This window comes from Trachypithecus francoisi, unplaced genomic scaffold (genome assembly GCF_009764315.1).
Source record: "Trachypithecus francoisi isolate TF-2019V2 unplaced genomic scaffold, Tfra_2.0 Lachesis_group8, whole genome shotgun sequence".
Classification (NCBI taxonomy): domain Eukaryota; kingdom Metazoa; phylum Chordata; class Mammalia; order Primates; family Cercopithecidae; genus Trachypithecus; species Trachypithecus francoisi.
Window position 1 is genome coordinate 93,008,807 of NW_022681473.1, and position 18,387 is coordinate 93,027,193.

Sequence of the window (18,387 nt, forward strand, 5' to 3'; positions counted from 1 at the left end):
CTTAAAATCATAGTTTCCAATAACTTATCCAGACGTTAAATGAGGACTTTTCAACATATTGGTTTTGCCAGTAAGACTGTGGACTTCATCATTGTTGAACTGCTGGGTCAAACCTCAAATGAGGCAAATTTTGCCTTTAAAGGGATTATTTGCTAAAAACCAACCTTAAATAGTCACAGAAAATCAAATATTAGTTGTCAGTATAAGTAGTTCATATATTTAACCATTTAGTTTGAGGCTCTATATTACTTGATTCTTTTTTATTGATACATAATAACTGTACATATTTATGGGAATTGCTGAGTCTTAAATGAATGTGGTTTTACCGTTTGCCTTTGAATGGTTGTAAATACTGTAGATAATCTTATTGAGAACTGAGCAAACATGAAGATGTGGTATCAAACTTCAGGTTTAAGCTGTTTGAAGCATTATAAACGTTCATTTCACAACCAGATTGCTTAAGGATGTTGGCTGTGATGAGACTCACTGGGTTATTTTTTTCAGGTGTGAACTTTATTAAATCCCCATTCCATTCAGCAGGCATGTGCTAAAAGAGCATTATCATTGGTGTCAATGGACAAATGTGTTTTTTCACTGTACTTGGGCCTTTTGTATTGTATTCTTGGTATTAAGTGCACCTAAAGAAAAAAAAAAGATTGAATAAAGCAATTCTACATGTACTAATGTGGAATAGCTGCCAAGATATGTCAAGTGAAAGAAATCAAAGAGCAAGCCAGTGTAACTTTGCATGGTAGCATTTTTATTGTGAAAGATTATATTAATGCTTGGTATGCATAAGATAGCTCTGGAAGGATTCAAGAAAGATCTGCTTGGTTACCTCTGAGAAAAGGAGTTAGATGTTGGAAACACGGGTGGGAGGAAAATTGTTTATATTGCATAATGTCTTTTAACTTTTGGATTTCGTGTTGTGGCTAAGGTATTACCTATTAGAAATAAATAAAATGAGGTAATTTTAAAAATAAAGAAATGCTGTAAATTTTGACCAAATGTTGCTATTCATTAGTTTTATCTTAAACTCTCTGCATATGATCTCTCCCATACTTCTGGCTTTAAGAATAACCTCAATGTTGAAACCTTCCATATACATATATGTTTCATATATATGTGTGTATATACATATATATGTATATAAATAAATAAAAATATATACATATGTGTGTGTGTATATATATATCCTCTCTTTTGCATTTCAGATGCCTTTAGCTCATGGGTGCTTGAATTTCTCTAACACTTTTCAAAAATGGGCAAACATAAAAAATTCATCCCAACTCTTGCCTTTCTTTCACAAACCTTCTTCTCTCCGAGTGTTTCCCCATCTCAGTAAATGCCGTCACCATCAGCTCTTATGCTCAAGCAAGCTACCTAGGAATTACTCTGAACATTTCCTTTTCTATCAAACTGCATATCTGATCCATCACTGAGTCCTGTTATCTATCTCCTATCCATATATTATACTGTCATCCCTAACACTCCAGTGTGCCCATGTGGTCCAAGCCATCATCTCCCCACTTAGTCTCCACACCCCCTTTCAAAACATTCTTCAATGCCATTCCCTGTAAAGTTCTTCTGAAACCGTTTGGTTCAAAGTAGATCCTCCTATTATTTTTTCCCTTTATAACTCTTATGAAATTTACAATTGCATATTCATATTTGTGGTTATCTGCATGTATTCCTTCTGCTGGATTATAATTTCAATGAGGGCAGGGGGTTGTGTCCATTATTTTCAGATTCTTATGCCTGCAACCTAGCATAATGCCTGGCACAGGGAATAGGATTTGTAAATTACTTTCAGATGAATGGATAAGTTAAAAAGGGAATGAGCTCTTATCATGTACCAGGCATTGTGCTAGAGACATTAGTTATGGATGATAAACCAATGTTAGAATCGTCATTTGCCAATGGGCATTTACCTCCAGGCACAGGCAGATACAAAGTGAGTACAAGAGTATATTTTAACGTGTGAATAGGGTAGATATGAGGAAGTTTGCTTGCTAGGTCAGAGGAGGGACCTGCACTGAGGGAATTTATAAGTAAAAGGAAAAGATCAAAAACAAGTTTGATTTCCTCATCCTGTAAAATGAGGTGTGCAAATGAGGCAATTTGCTATGAGTACAGGATTCCCTTCACAGTTTTTCCTAGAGCCTACTCTACAATGTCATGATCCCTCTCGATTTTTTGCCTTAGGTATGTCAGGGCACATCAAATGTCGAGGTGGTAGAAATAAGCATCCCGTTTGCAGGGTTCATGAGGAGGGCAAGTTGTAGATTCTCTGCAGTTCTGGAACCCATTGTGAACCCCAAGTCATGGAGACTCTAGTCTACTGACTGATCATGCTCAGCCCATAATGTGCCCAAATTGTGAGAACAACTTGCCCTTGAAACAAACACAACAATAAGATAAAATAACTGACAAATCATCTTTATTAAATAAGCAAATAATCTACATAGATACAGTCACTTGTCTGTTGCACATGACTGCTTCCCCTTCTCTTGGGAAAGATCACTCCACATGACAAGGTGCTAGCTAAGCAGCAGCCCATTTGAATGCCCTGTAATAATGTAAAGATGACCGGCAAGATACAGAGTTCACGCTCAAGTTCCCTTGAGTATGACTTGAGTCACAGCACAGGCAGGAGAAAACAAACTCATTTCAATTCACAGAGACTTAGGTGAAGAATTATCAGCTTCATTTAAAGTTCCCATATTGTGCCTTCTACATTATCTCTCTCAACAATTAAGCCAGCTGTTACTCTTAAAAGTGTGTGTCACTTTCTTTGCATTTGGGTCAAACTCCAACTGTGAAGATCCAGTGAAGAAATAAAAAAATCCTTCAAATACAGACAAGGGAAATAGTAAGATTTTTTTCCAAATAAAGACATTTGACAATATACAAAACTCAGTCATAGAGAACTAAAAATAAAAAGTGTTTATAGAGTTTTACTTTATGTCAGGGACTATGCCAAGCTTGTTACATGAATTTATTTTCATTCATTTCTGCAACAACCCTATGAGATTGTATGTCTAACTCCATTTACAGGTTGTGCAAGTTGAGGTTTAGACAGATTCCGATGCTTGCTCAAAGTTACTCAGCAAGGAAGGATGGAGCTAGCACTCCACGCCAGCTCTCTCTAACAACAAAGCCAGGTTACAGGTTACAGGGTTATTCTGCTTCCGATCAGATAAATTCTCCACTTGCTTGGAAACTCTAATCACCTATTTCTTTCTTCCCAAAAAATCCTCCTCCCTTTTTCCTGCATTGCAGCCTAGGAAGCATAGCAACTATTTCAAAACACCAGAGAACCCTTTGGTACTCTGCAAACATGGTGATCAGGTTACCTTTCAATAAAGATCATCAGCCTCCACTTACTTACCTTGAGTAGAAATATATATATATATATATATATTTGTTTTTAAACTCTGGGCACATGGAAAGGTAAGTATTTGCAAATGACCGGCATGGGCAATGACTGACAACTCAGGAAAGACAGAAAAAAATCTCCCTGGGAATTAGCAGCAGCAATAAGATGGGGTGGAGGAGAAGGCCAGCTAACCAATATTAAATCTGGCCACACCACTTGATGGGATTTTTATGCTAACATGGTAATCTGAAATTCAAGCTTGACTTCACATGTTAGCTCAAGATGTGAATAAGTGACACTCGAGCACTTTGATTTTATATGCACGGTTTTACATGCATGTATAAGATAAAGTAGCAAGATTTGTTAATTATCTTTATGGTTCCAAACAAGTTATTTTGTGAAGTAGTTCTATAATGAGTACAAATGTAGGCAAATCAAAATTTTGGAGAGGGAACTCATCTTAAAAAACACTTGTTATTAAAAAGTTTCAATGCTCCTCTTGTCTCTGATATCATAGAATGTTTCAAGTGCTCCATGGCCAAACACAGTAAGTATCCTCTTACCAAATTCTTCAAAAACAGCATCAATCTTTGAGTCAATTCCCGGAAAGTCTTCAGCTATTTGCTTGGGAAAGCCTGGCTCCATGGAATTTCTCTTCTCATCAAATCTGTACCGGGTAAAAGAAACAGCTCAGCGTTGCCTAGAGGCCATGTTACCAAACATCTTAGATCATGTTAGGTTTAATGTGGAATTTTACTAAACTTTGCAAGTACTGCAAATAAACACTAAGCATATTTGGGACTATAGAAATATGTGACTTTAATGGTACTGCAAAGAGTTCTTAAAGCCATATCTCCATCCAGAACAGGGGCAGCATCCTGCTGTATGTAGCACATGCTGTTTGTCATCATATTTCTTAAGCCTAGACAGAAAGAATCTTAATCATCTTTTTGTCACAAAGACATGAAAGTGTGAACATATATATAAAGTGAATTGAATCAACGTCTAAAATGCAATTTTAATTCCCTACCACAATTGGCCTATATATACCTGACCTCCCCACCCTGCACATCTAAGTCTTCTATAGTGGCCTCCCGGGAAAAGCAATTAGGATTAGAAGCAAAGCACAGTAAGTGTGTTTTTAGCCCATTGCCTGGATCTCAGATGGTCGGCCTCGATGTCTCAAAGTCTGGGCAAATGACCCAGGAATCAACCTGTCTGCGAGTGCTGGGTTGAATCCATAAACTGGACTGCTATTGCTCATCATCTCTTAAATGTGCCAGCATTATCAGGCAGAGGTAACAAATGGGTGAGGTTAGAGGGAGCCCTTGGATATCATATAGTAGTGTTAGGAAGACAAGACAAAAGCACAATGAGACAGTAACAAACACAGTGAGACAGTGAGCCAAACTATAAGACAATGGGAAGGAAATGCTAAATGGTGGTCTGGATTCTCAGAACATTTTCCCAACAGGTCTAAAGTCCACGAGGGAAAGCTGCATGGAGGTGATGAGACTTGAGCCAGGACTTGAAGGATGCGCAGGATTTGAATAGGTTGAGGAAAGAAGAGGGGGCTCCAGGCAGTTGGGGCAACAGCACTAAGGGAAGCAGCAGCCAACTGCATTTGGGACTCAAAGCAGGAGAGCTTAAGGTGCTGCTGTTTTAAAATCAGAACTTTCCCACAGTTGTCTGAAGTCCCATCCTTCCTACTAAGAGAGAAGCAGGCCTAAGGTTGGGGTGGGGGATTTCCTTAGAAAAAGAAACTAATTTCACTAATTAGGCTCCATGCAAAGTCATTTCTTTTGCATCTCACCTCCAGTATTTGTCCTCTACAAAGAAATATGTTTTCTTCTTTTCCTTATCAGAAAGGGCTGCATCGATTTTCCTTACGGTTGGAGGGAAACCTAGGGTGTGGATGCCTTTTGGGTATCCAGCTTGTACCTCATTTCCTCTGATGGCCCAGAACTGATTTCCTGTTAAATATAAATAATTCAGAGTCATATTGAATTATAACAGTTAAGCCCTTTGGCTTTAGAAATACACTTTAGCATCTTTGATTTTCATGGTAAAGAAGTAGCCCAAATTTTAGATTTAGTCACCAGCTTATAGTGGGCTTTTCACAAAAATTTGCAGACTGAATGAATAAACCAAGGTCAAATGAGAGAATTTACAACTCTGGGTAATTTATCTTCCTGTCTTTATTTTTATCATCTATAAAATATAAATACAATCATATCAGCCCTGGTTATTTCTTCATTACCTTTGACTACTGTACTAGCCAGTACTTGATGTAGTAGGGAAAAGGAAAGTTGTTGTTCAATTTCTTACGAGAGGGTTTATTTTAGCAAGTTAAACAAATGATGATGTAATAATTACCTTTAAAAATGAAAACAAGATCTTTGCTAGTAACTTCATATGCAGCATCCACGCCCGAAGGAAGAGACGGCCAAAATGAAGAGATCAAATACAATTCAGGCTCAAGCTTCCTGAGGGATTTGCGCCAAAAGTGCCTAAAATATATGTAAAAAGAAATGTAAATTGAAAAACAGTCTTTCATCTTTAGAATATTTTCCTCACCATCTTGCCTCACGTGACTTCCCCCATTCTTTCATATTCTAGGTTGGATGACAGATAGAAATCAGGTATATTGCCATTAGAAAATTTCTTTCCTTTTTCTTCAGAAGACTGCAGTGAGTCTCCTGTCATAGGTTTCCAGAGTAATGTCTTCTATGAAAGAAAAATTATTCTATCATGCAAATGAATTAGCCCAGCATAAGCTTTAACTACCTGCAATGTGTGCAATACAGTGCGTATGCTATACCCTCTTCCAAAAGCTGGGCAGTGTGTATGTACGTGTATGTGCTGTATAAATATATTCTTATATACGCGTAGAAAGATTCTGGAAGGATGCACAAAAAGTCTTGACTCTGGATGAATATAGGGGGAACTGGGAATTAAAATTTTTAATTTTCTTCTCATTTATGCTGTTGGAATGTTTGTCATATGCGTATTGATCCATCAGTAGGTAAATTACTTAATTACATGTAATGTTGATCCTGATGTCATTTTTAAAGGAAGTAAAAATAAAAGTATTATTCTAGAGATCTACTCATGCCTTTTGAAAAGTAACTGCGACTTAAAACATTTGGAAATAGCAATTAGAAGACAGGAACCAGATCAGCCTGAGCCTTCAAAAATGAACCTGGCAATTTTAGGAAAATGTGGGAAAAGGCAGCACCAGATCTAAATGATTCCAAGCTCAGAAGAAACGTTTTTGTTTTAAATGTTTAAAAATCTCTCTCAAGTTTCTGTGTCTTTTCCTTTCTAAGCATTGTAGACTAAAATGATAGGAAAATATAATTTTTCAGTCTGACCTGTCTTTAAAAAACAGGATTTCTCCCCTCAGAGTGCTGATGGCATCAAAGGACAAGGCAGGATCGCACGTGGCTGGCATCCCAGGTGCTGGAGGGACAGGTTCCGTGGGTACCAGGGGGGTCTCAGGGGATCCAGGGGGAGGTCCTAAAGGGAACATTAGGGGAAATGTGATACGTTTCAATATATGCCCGTTTTTGTGCTTTCCAAACATTCTCACGGTGCTTTCAGCTAAATGTAGCATTTGACAGCTCTTCTGAAGACCATCGCTGCAAAACCACGATGGCTAATTTTCCCAGCCTCACTCACCATAGAGGGACTGAATGCCATTTATATCATCTTGAGACAGGCGGAACCGAGTCAGGTCTGTGAATGAGTGGTAGAGTGGGTACATCAAAGCTTCAGTGTTGGCTGAGTGAAAGAGACCCAGGGAATGGCCAAGTTCATGAGCAGCAACGAGGAATAAATTGGTCCCTATTTAAGAAATCAAAAACAATAGTTACTTATTTTTTAAATACATGTACATTACACAGGTCTGCTGTGCATTGTATTGGTTTTTGCTTCTTGGAACCACACAGGACTTTTTGCACCTTGTTTGTTGGTTAACTGAACAATTAACTAATTACACACTTAATGGAAAGCTACGTGTATTTTAAAACTCATACCTGAAATCAGTCTTTGAGATTGATTTCCCAGTTACATCCACTTGCCCCCACACTCCCGAACCCACCCCCAGCCTCACGAGCATATTAACTCCAGAAGAACCAGGTCCCTTTTCTTGTACTCAGGAATGGAATGAACCCATTTGTTTAGCATATCAAATATTTACCTTCATTTGTCAATGCAAAGCTAAACACTGTTTTAATATATTTACATTTGCCATTTGCAGTCTCAGTTAAAGGAAACTATATTCATCTTAATTCATAATGTCTCAGTCTCATCATCATGAAGTACATATTGAGACTAAAAACGTGAATAATGATAGATGTCATAGAATTTGCAAAATTAGTTTAAAACACAGTGCGCCCACTCATGTCTAACATTTGTCACAAAACAGATTTAGAATACGTAAGAATACATAGACACTGGTTTTATTCAAAATTTTTTCCTTCTTTTTTTTTTTTTTTTTTTTTGAGACAGAGTCTGCACTCCAGGCTGGAGTGCAGGGGCGCCATCTCGGGTCACTGCAAGCTCCGCCTCCCGGGTTCACGCCATTCTCCTGCCTCAGCCTCCCAAGTTGCTGGGACTACCGGCGCCCGTCAGCACGCCCGGCTAATTTTTTGTATTTTTAGTGGAGATGGGGTTTCACTGTGTTAGCCAGGATGGTCTCGATCTCCTGACCTCGTGATCCACCCACCTCGGCCTCCCAAAGTGCTGGGATTACAGGTGTGAGCCACCGTGCCCGGTCTTCCTTCATATTTTTAAAAACACCCATAATGCTAAAATTGGGAGGCACTGGGTAATTATGATCAATATAGTAAGTAAATCTACATTACTTTTGCTAGTATTACTTGTATAACTTGTAATGCTAGGAACAATCTCATTTGAGAGTTTGCAGAAAGGTTTCTTTACAAGAATTCGTTAACCAAATCAAGAATTTTATCCAGGACTAAACTCACATTTGTACGTCCTACAGAGGTTTACATTTTCATTATAAATCCCAGCTAAACCTCAGACATAATATTGTTTTTCTATGTTTTTAGAAGCAGTGTTAATTGGTTTAGCTGGTTTTTTTGAAAACTTTGGATGTCATTCCCCAAAATATACAGTTACGAACTGAGAAACATTCTTCTACCTAAACAGTTCGAACGTTGTATTTGGGAGTTAGTCTTTTCCTTCAGAACGAGCCCATAAAAATTCTTTTAACCTAAAAGTACTAAAATAATGCCTCAGCCAGGAAAAAAAAAAAAAGAGAGAGAGAATCTCAGTTTCTGAAATTTAATTCTGACTTCTGGTTTGAAGAGTAAAGAAGTAAATGGAGGAAATTGCATAAGCAACATCAAGAGCACATTTTAGTGTAGATTCAGTGCAATATGCTATCCCTTGAATGTTTGCATTTTGATAGGATAAACTTTTCTTAATAATGGTTACCCCTAGATCACAAAGATCCACAGTCATTAAAGAAATACTTAATGATATTTCCTATATTATGCTTACCAATGTAGGAAAACTGTTAAAGCATCTGAAAATATTTTCAATAATAATTAAAACAAAAATATATTCTGCTGATCTCTGATCCACTGGAAAATCCAGAACATCTGATTTCTTGAGCTTTCTTGGTTATTAAGAGGTTTCTACATATAAAAAAATTAATGCCAAAATCATTTTGAGAGATGTGTAACTAACCTGTTGTATCTTTCGTCCATTGTTCATCATCATCAAAGTGGGCATCTCCATTAATCCCTGGCCCAGGGGCATAGGCATGAGCCAAAACATTTCCAGGTCCATCAAAAGGGTAAAAGTCTCCATGTTCTAGTAGGAAAAAAAATATATTGGAAAGATAGGTAATGAGGATCCCTTTTGGGCCTTTTCCAGTATAACAACAACAGATAGATGAATGGATACATTTTGTTTTGTTTTGATTTTTTTTTTTTTATACCTCTGACTGCGAAAGAGATCATTATATCAGCCTCTCCTTCATACAGCCTGGAGAATGTGAGTGGAGTCACCTCTTCCCAGACTTTCACAGCTTTCTCAATGGCAGAATCAATAGCATCTTTTGGCAAATCTCGTGTATAATTCACAATCCTGTAGGAGAAAAATTGAAGAGGATACTATTTTCTCCTATGACATAGTTTATAAAATTCTAATCTCATGTGAAAACCTCTCTGAACCATTACCTGTATGTAAGGTGGGTTTTCCTCCACTTCGGGATGCCAGGAAATGTTGTGAAGTGACCAACGTCAGGAACTCCACACCTGGGCTTGCGCATCACCTCCAGAGTGTCAGAGTCCAGCTTCCCTGTCACCTCCAACCCAAGGAACTTCTGCATTTCTCGGATTTTTTTAACAACAGGACCACTGTCCTTTCTTCTAACAAACTGTTTCACATCTTTTTCAAGGTCGTAGTAGTTTTCTAGATATTGCTAACAGAATAAGTATAGTTTTTAGGTCATTCTTACAATTTTTACTATAACTATCTATTTATAGTAAGTTTTGCAGTTGTTCACTTTTCTTAATCTATTTGGAGTATTTCTCTAGTTTGCTGAAATAATACCAAATTTTATAATATGATACTAGCAACATAAATATTTAGCTAAAATTACGTTGCATTAAAAAAAACCCTGAAGATGTTCCAAAGTAAGATACGGTTCATCCACTCTCCAGTTGTTATTCATGTGCCTTAAGCCCCAGTGCTGCTACTGCTATGGTGGTGTGTGATCTTAAGAAAACACCTAACCTTTCTGGCCTTTGTTTCTTCCTACATAAGAGGAGAAGCCCAAATGGTGTGATAATGAGACCTTTTCCACTTCCAACACTCTATAACTCTCTATTCTTGACCTGTTCCTACACAGTAAGCTCAAGCATTCTATATAGTTTTTAAGACACACAGAATGGTTTGAGCTTACTGTGGAAGTTCCTCACCTGGCCAGGTCAGTTAGTGTTAATTACCTGAACAAAGTTCATGCTGGTGTCCTCATCCCTTGCAGCTCCATTCAACGGATAGGATGAGCAAACTGCCACACACAGCAACAGTAGGATTGGAAGACTCTTCATTTTCACTGGCTTTACTTCGCTCTGTGTTGTCTCTATGCCTTGCTTTCTTGCCTGCCTCCGTGCAGGTCCACCCTCGGGAGCCCAGCTTTTAAAGAGTGACAGTGTTTGTTTGGATCACCCGCAGCTTGACTCATCCTTGCTTTCATCCAAATGGCAGCAGGACCATTTCCAAAAATTTCAAATTCCAAGTGGGATGATACAACCTACTTTACTAATTTCTCTTAACCTTCCCAATTTTGCAAGGCAACATAATGATTAATCTCCAGGAAGTGCTTCCTGTCTTGATAGAGGAGAAAACTGAAGCATTTTTTTTTCCCTCTGGAAAAATTGACTGGAGTTCTCTAGACAATTTATGTTTGTGTTTTTGAGAGAAGAAGTAGGCTGACTTGGTAAAAGTCAGAATTGTGCAGAACTTCTAAAAGGAGTTTTAAGAAAGACATTATAAAAGCAAAGAAAAGATGTAAGTGGAAAGTGTACATATATAGCTATAGTCTATACTATATACAGTTATACTCAAAACATAGAAGATAGTATCTAGAAGAAATTTAGAAGGGGTGATTTATTTTTTTGAAACTGATTTGTAACGGCTGTTATTGATTGTAATTGGATTTGCTGGTTCTTGAGGAGGAAAACCTCATGGGCAGAATAGAACAAAGAGGGTCTGTGAAAAAGAAGGAAGTATATTCCCTTTGGGTGGTTTTAATTCTGTACCCAATTTATTAAAGGGTGATGGGCCCATGTAGCTGCTCCATAAATAGTTGTAGAATTGAAATGAGTTACATTGCTCACTGGACTGAAATTCTCTCTGTCCTTGTCTTCTACACGTGTCTTATTCTCTTTCAATCTTTTCCCCTCCTCCCTAAATTCAAATTAGCAAATGCTTTGAAGTTGAAGAACAGAATCCATTCTAAATTCTCTCCTCATGCTCTTCTGTTTTCTTCCTTTCTTTCTTTTCTGTTTCTTTGTCAAGTAAAGTGTTTCTCACATTATTGGTGTATAATAAACGCTTGAACGCAAGACTCTAAACATATTCAGTGGAAGACATTTTGTAAAACTTTCGTAGTCATTTTGCCACCTGCCACCATCCATCTCCCCGACACGTCCCTGATCACCACATTTTGTTTGTTCTTTCTTTCTTTGCTGACTTGCTTATTAGTTTGCTAAAGAGAAGAGCATCTTGGGAGTAAGAACTCAGTAGAATGATGGATACAAATGTGCATTTATTAGACCTTTAGTAAGTGCCCATTTTTCTTCCTCTCATTTACATCTCTTTTGCATTTTCTTCTTTGCTTTATTTTTTGTGTGTTTCTTAATAAACATTGGAGAGATTTTACCCAACAAATTTAAAGGGATTTCTCTGTGGTATTAAGATCCCTATGACTGAAGATGCCCACACAGGTGATAGCCTACTTGGGAGGGGGCTATACATCACACTTAAGCCTGCATTTTTAGACAAGATTCTGTCTAAAGATTTTTCAAATTTTATTTGAAAAATAGGGAAAGAGGTCTCACTATGTTGCCCAGGCTGGTTTTGAACTCTGGGCTCAAGTGATTCTCCTGCCTCAACCTCTCGAAGTGCTAGGTTTACAGACATGGGTCACTGCACCTGGCCTAAAGACATTTTAAAAGTAATATCCTATGGTTCTCTATTCCTTTGAGGGGGGGAAAAACAACAACAACAACAAAAAACATGTCTTGTCCTGATTGTAATAAAGGGAAAGTATTTGGCCACACTGAAATGAGGACAAGGAGAACAGAGTGGTGGTAGTGATGTGAATTTCAGGAAGAAACAGTGGAGGCCAACAGATAAAATACTGAGAGGTTAAAAGCATAGGGGCTGTGGCAGCTCTAATTCCTTCTAGATTAAGGTGCATCCTTTGTAAATTTTCTCTGGAGTTATAACTTATGTAAAACATATTTAAAGTTTAGAAGAAAGCCTGATAGATAATGTGTTTGCTTTTCCAACTGTTAAGATGTGATTGGCAAAATGCGCTGTGCTGTTACTAAACTAAATACAAAAGTTTGCCATATTTTAAAACAGCTTCAGTGACGTCCCTGGAAGATGTTTCCCAAGTTCCAGGAAGAGTCATTAATTATTGTTCAATGGTACCTTGTACCTGCCTCTGCTGCTGTATTTTCCACACTGCACTGCAGTGAAATGGTTTATCTGTCTCTCTCATCCTAATGTAAGCTACTTGAGGGACCATGCCTCATTTGATTCTGTATTCCTAATACTTAGCATGGTATCTGATATGTAGTAGGCAACCAAAAATTACTTAGAGAACTAAATAACATATTAGTTATGACTGAAAGGCTCACAGCAAATGTCAAACAGGTAAATTAAAAGTCAAAAAAATCCACAAATCATGCAGACGTTTCTAGATTCGCAGATTCTACATGTCATATATACTAAATATTCTAAAAACTAAATTTTTAAAAAGTTGTATTTCCACAAGAAAGATCAAGTTATCATCTAAAGTCTCTCTAATATATAATTGAAGTCCTCATTCATATGTCTGCAGAACACTCAAACTAATCTTGTAGAACCAGGAGTTTTCTAACCTTGCATGAGACAGTCAAATCGCATTTTGTAGAGTACGTTTTAAAAACCAATGGAGTAATGAGAAAGAATAGGTAAAATTAAAGAACAACTGAGTGTAAGAAGGAAGGGAGGGAGAAGGAGGGAGAAGAGAAGGGGGGAGGAAGAGGAGGGAAGGGGAGGACGAGAGCAAACACTCCAGGTGTAGAGGGAGGAACTGAATATCAGGAGAAAAAAAGTGGGCATTTCCAGCAAGAAATGAAAATGACTGTTCCACAGAACAATCGTTTGTTATATGATTAAATAAATACAAGGGTCAGATAATGGCTAGTCTTACAAATCTGACCTTCCAGGGATCAGAGGCTTAGAATTAAATTTACATTCAATCTAGTCCTTGGATTTAAAAACTGGCAGTGAAGCCAGGTAACATTCTATCTCATAACTTTTCACATTTGTCTTCCTATTTGTCATACTTCTCCATGACTAATCAGACGTGATTGTGCAGGATCCTTGCTACTTCTAGCTGATAACTCATATAATCATTATTTCAGCTATACATTCATTTATCAAGTGTCTGAGTCTCAAGGGCTCCAGAATACCCAAACTTAGAGTGTAGATTTGAAGATAAAAATTTAGAAAATTTTAGTAAAAAAAAAAAAACTGACTTAAATTAGCTATTTAAAAGCAGAAAAGAAAGAAGAAAGGAAGGAAGGAAAGGAGCAAGAGGAAGGAAGGAAGGAGAGAGGGGGGAAGGAAGCAGGGATGGAGGGAGGGAAGGAAAGAGGGAGGGAGGGAGGGAATATAACCTAGCCAAGGAGAGAATCCCTTATATAATTAATTCTATAAGAAATAGGTCTGGTGTGGTGGCTCCTGCCTATAACACCAGAACTTTGGGAGGCTGAAATAGGAGGATTGCTTGAGCCCAGAAGTTCAAGACCCATCTAGGCAACATAGGGAGACCTCAGCTCCACAAAAAAATGAAAATAATTAGCCATTTGTGGCGGTGCACACCTGTAGTCCCAGTTATTTGGAAAACTGAGGCAGGAGGCTCACTTGAGTCCTGGAAGTGAGCTGTGATGGCACCACTGCACTCCAGCCTGGGCAAGAGAGCAAGACCCTTTCTCAAAAAAAAAAAGTAAAAATTTGTACAGGAATTAAGCAGAACGTGCTTGCTTACTTTAGGTGTGTCCTTTAGAAAAAACTTATAGATAAAGTAGCAGATAAAGCGAGCCTGGAATGATCTGGAAATGGAGGAAAAATTGCTTCTTGGCCTTTTGGCTAAGAACAAGTGTGGAAATGGAGGAAAATTCAGTAACAGAGTATACAAGTATGCAGAGTCAAGAAAGAGTCTATATGGAAAATGCCAAAGAGTTACTTTTTATTGAAATAAAAGGTATGTGAAGGGTAATAATGAAAAATAAAAAACAAAGTTGTGAAAAGATAGGTTGGAGTCCAGTCATAGAAGACCATTAGTCTGTAGCTAAGGTGCTTAGAGTTTATTCCATTGTTGGTGGAAAGTCATGTGATATGGTCTGGCTGTGTCCCCAACCAAATCTCATCTTGAATTTTAACTCCAACAATTCCCACATATTGTGGGAAGAACCTGGTGAGGGATGATTGAATTATGGGGGTGGGTCTTCCCTGTGCTGTTCTCATGATAGTGAATGAGTCTCATGAGATCTGATGGTTTAAAATAAGGTAGTTTCCCTGCACAAGCGCTTTTTTTGCTTACTGCCTTCCATGTAAGACATGACTTGCTCTTCTTTACCTTCTGCCATGATTGCGAGGCTTTCTCAGCTACGTGGAACTGTAAGTCCATATTAAACCTCTTTTTCTTCCCAGTCTCTAGGATGTCTTTATCAGCAGTGTGAAAACAAACCAATACACTAGTTTCTACAAAACATTTCAAATACATTTTACATACTTAAATAAAATGTTAAATGTTTATTATAGAAAATTTAGAATATATAAAAAGTACAAAGAAGAAAATAAATCATTTGTAGTCTTGACCCAAAGAGAAAACACTACTAACACTATTAACTATGTACTTCCTCTAATTTTTTTTTTATGCCTGTGTATTCTTTTTCACATCATGCTGATCATGGGAGTTTATAAAATTTCATCTACATTTTCCACAATTTTGAATTTCACTAGCTGGACAGAAGTACTAATAAGGCAACTTACTCCATCTGAATTATAGGGCCATGTTGCTCAGACTGGTCTTGAATTCCTGGGCTTGAGTGATTTGCCCACCTTGGCCCCCAAAGTGCTAGGATTACAGACATGAGCCACCAAGCCTAGCAATAAAATATTTCAATACTGGTATGCAATGTGTGCAATCACATTGGGGTAAATGGGGGTATTCATCACCTCAAGCATCGATCATTTCTTTGTGTTACAAATATTCTAATTTATTGTTTTAGTTATTTTAAAATGTACAATAATTACTGTTGACTGTAGTCACCCTGTTGTGCTAGATAAATACTAGATAATACTCATTCTAACTATGTTTTTGTATTCATTATCCATACCCACTCCCACCACCCCCAACTGCCCTTTCCAGCCACTGGTAACCATCATTCTACTCTCTGTCTCCATGAGTTTAACTGTTTTAATTTTTAGCTCCCACAAATAAGTGAAAACATGTGAAGTTTGTCTTTCTGTGCTTTGCTTATTTCACTTAATGTAATGTCCTCCAATTCCATCAATGTTGTTTCAAATGACAGATCTCATTCTTTTTCATGATCGAATGGAACTCTACTGTGTATATGTACTATATTTTCTTTATCAATTCATCTGTTGATGGACACGGGTTGCTTCCAATTCTTGGCTATTGTGAATAGTGCTGCAGTTAACATAGAAGTGTAGATATCTCTTTGACATGTTGATTTCATTTCCTTTAGATAAATATTCAGTAGTGGAATTTCTGGATTATATAGTAGGTCTATTTTTAGTTTTTCAAGAAATTTCCATACTGTTCTCCATGGTGGTTGTACTAATTTACATCCTCACCAAGAGAGTATGAGGCTTCCTGTTTCTCCACATCCTTGCCAGAATTTGTTACTGCCTGTTTTTTTTTGTTTTTTTTTTGGAAAAAAAGTCATTTTTACTGGGGTAACATGATATCTCATTGTAATTTTGATTTGCATTTCTCTGATAATCAATGATGTTGAGCACCTTTTCGTATCACATAGCTTTTCATAGTTGAAATCAGACTATGTATTCTGATTTTTATGCCTATTTGTAATAGAAACTTTCAAACATTCTAGTTGTAAGGGGAATTAGAATAGAAAAGGGATTAGGCAACATAAAGCCATCTAAAAAAAAAAAGAAAAGAAAAGGAATTAGGCACAGGTAATTTCTGCATGTGATGTCTCAGTCTTTTTTCATTTATAAAAGCATAATGACTCAGATCACTCCACATGAGTGGTAAAAATGTTGAAATCTATCACTTAAATTCTTTGGGAATGACAATGGCTTTTATGTGGACCCAGGCAACTCTGGTTTTATGGAGAGAAAGAGCATTTTGTAATATTCTTGGCACAAATATTCCAGTTATGTAAAACAGAGTAACATAAAGTTTTCAGTGGTTCTCCAACACGCAGTATATTTCATCTGGTTGTAGGGTAAAATAATGATGCTTGATAAATAATTTTTCTCATATGAGGATTAGAGTGGATACAGGAGAACAGGTATGAAAAACATGGATAAAGCTTAACTCCAGGCTGTCAAATCCACCTGAAAAGATATTTTTCAATCAGAAAACTGACTTTTGCAAACAAGCTCAGTAAAGGTAACTCCATTAAGCTTTTCATAGCCTGACCTATGCATTCTGGAATTGTTCATTTTTAGCGATTTGGCAATTGTATGTCTTTATGTAAATTTTTTCCAAAGGTGGTTCAGGAGTGAAATTTACTGATTCCAACATGTCTGAGCATGTCTTTTGTTAAAATACCCTATGGGAAATACCTTAGGTGAATATGAAAGTCAGTTCACAATCATTTTTCCTTTCTTCCAAAATCAACACCTGTTCAGTAGAGATACAGCTTCAATGTTTTCTATTATAGTTATTAAAAATATATATTTCCTGGCCCCTAAGAACAAATATCTTTCTAGATCTTTCAGATGACAAGAGATTCTTCAGGTTTCACAAGGCAAACATAGACAGGTTTCTGAATATTTTTTCTAATATAACTCCGCTGTTTTTATAAAAACTGGAAAATCATTCTTTAAAAAAGCTTTTATTTTATGTGCTCTAGTGCAAGTTTGGGAAAGGCTGCTTCAGTGGCTACTAAGGAATTGTCCTTTTAGACTGAAAATGTTCTGTGTATTACTCTTGATAAGTGACATCAGAACTGTGCTTCTGTGAGATTTATCTGGTAGCAGTGACTGAGATGGATTAGAATGTGAAGCAAGTGAAGTTGACTAGTTCAGGGGCTGTTATAATCATCCAAGTGAGGCACAAAGGCAACACGAAGGACTGCAGATATAAGTAAAAAGAATTAAGAGGCCGGGCACAGTGGCTCAAGCCTGTAATTCCAGCACTTTGGGAGGCCGAGACGGGAGGATCACGAGGTCAGGAGATCGAGACCATCCTGGCTAACACGGTGAAACCCCGTCTCTACTAAAAAAATATTTAAAAACTAGTCGGGCGAGGTGGCGGGTGCCTGTAGTCCCAGCTACTCGGGAGGCTGAGGCAGGAGAATGGCGAAAACCCGAGAGGCGGAGCTTGCAGTGAGCTGAGATCCGGCCACTGCACTCCAGCCTGGGTGACAGAGCGAGACTCCATCTCAGAAAAAAAAAAAAAAAAGAATTAAGAAAGGAAAGTGATGTTACAGACAGAAAGTACAGGCAAGATGAGAAAGGCATGGCATGGCATTGAGGCTTGTGAATCGGGAAGAACTGGAATGAGCTAGTCTATAATTAAGGTTGGGGTCCTTTCTTTGTGACTTGGCAAATCTTTGTCTGGTGTGGAAATAAACAAAGACCAACTAAATAGGAAAAAGCAAAGGCTGTTTATTCAGAGCTTGCCATAGCAAAGGGTGTCAGCCACTGTTGCTTGTGTTTTGGCAGAAACTCTGAGGCAGGCGGAGAAGAGGGAAAGCTTTATAGTGGGAAAAAAGGGGGATAAACTGGAGGCTTTGGAATGGGGATGCTATAGGCAGGCTAACTAGCTGTAGGCATCCTGTGTGATTGATTATATCTTTCTCTAAGTTGGAAGCAGGGACAAAAATTAGGGATGCTGTCAGTTATTAACCAACTCTTGCTCATTTGGGGCCAATTGTGATAGAAGCTATGCTTAGCTTCCTGGATTGTCACTAGAGGTAACAATCTGGCAGTCTGCAAATCTGACTTGCAGCGGGCTGGCCTATTTATTGTAG

General features: G+C 37.7%; 1 protein-coding gene across 1 annotated transcript; it reads right to left on the bottom strand.

The window, feature by feature from the left end:
* Positions 1–2,418: 2,418 nt before the first annotated feature.
* On the bottom strand, positions 2,419–10,610 carry MMP3 (matrix metallopeptidase 3). The gene is made up of 10 exons (XM_033207078.1): positions 10,363–10,610; positions 9,592–9,836; positions 9,351–9,499; positions 9,098–9,223; positions 7,061–7,225; positions 6,754–6,898; positions 5,756–5,889; positions 5,193–5,352; positions 3,943–4,046; positions 2,419–2,848 (listed from the first exon to the last, which is right to left on the bottom strand). Exons 1-10 carry the CDS (start codon positions 10,465–10,467, stop codon positions 2,748–2,750), a joined length of 1,434 nt encoding a protein of 477 aa, XP_033062969.1. The 5' UTR covers positions 10,468–10,610; the 3' UTR covers positions 2,419–2,747.
* Between the last annotated feature and the right edge of the window lie 7,777 nt (positions 10,611–18,387).

Bases quoted from the DNA above. Each gene is read 5' to 3' on its own strand.
- MMP3 (XM_033207078.1), bottom strand. From the start codon at position 10,467: ATGAAGAGTCTTCCAATCCTACTGTTGCTGTGTGTGGCAGTTTGCTCA. The intron at 5,890-6,753 runs GTCAGACTGAAA...CATATATTTTAG, and splicing joins ATCCTGTTTTTTAAAGACAG to GCACTTTTGGCGCAAATCCC. The intron at 5,353-5,755 runs GTAATTATTACA...TATATTTAACAG, and splicing joins TCTTGTTTTCATTTTTAAAG to GAAATCAGTTCTGGGCCATC.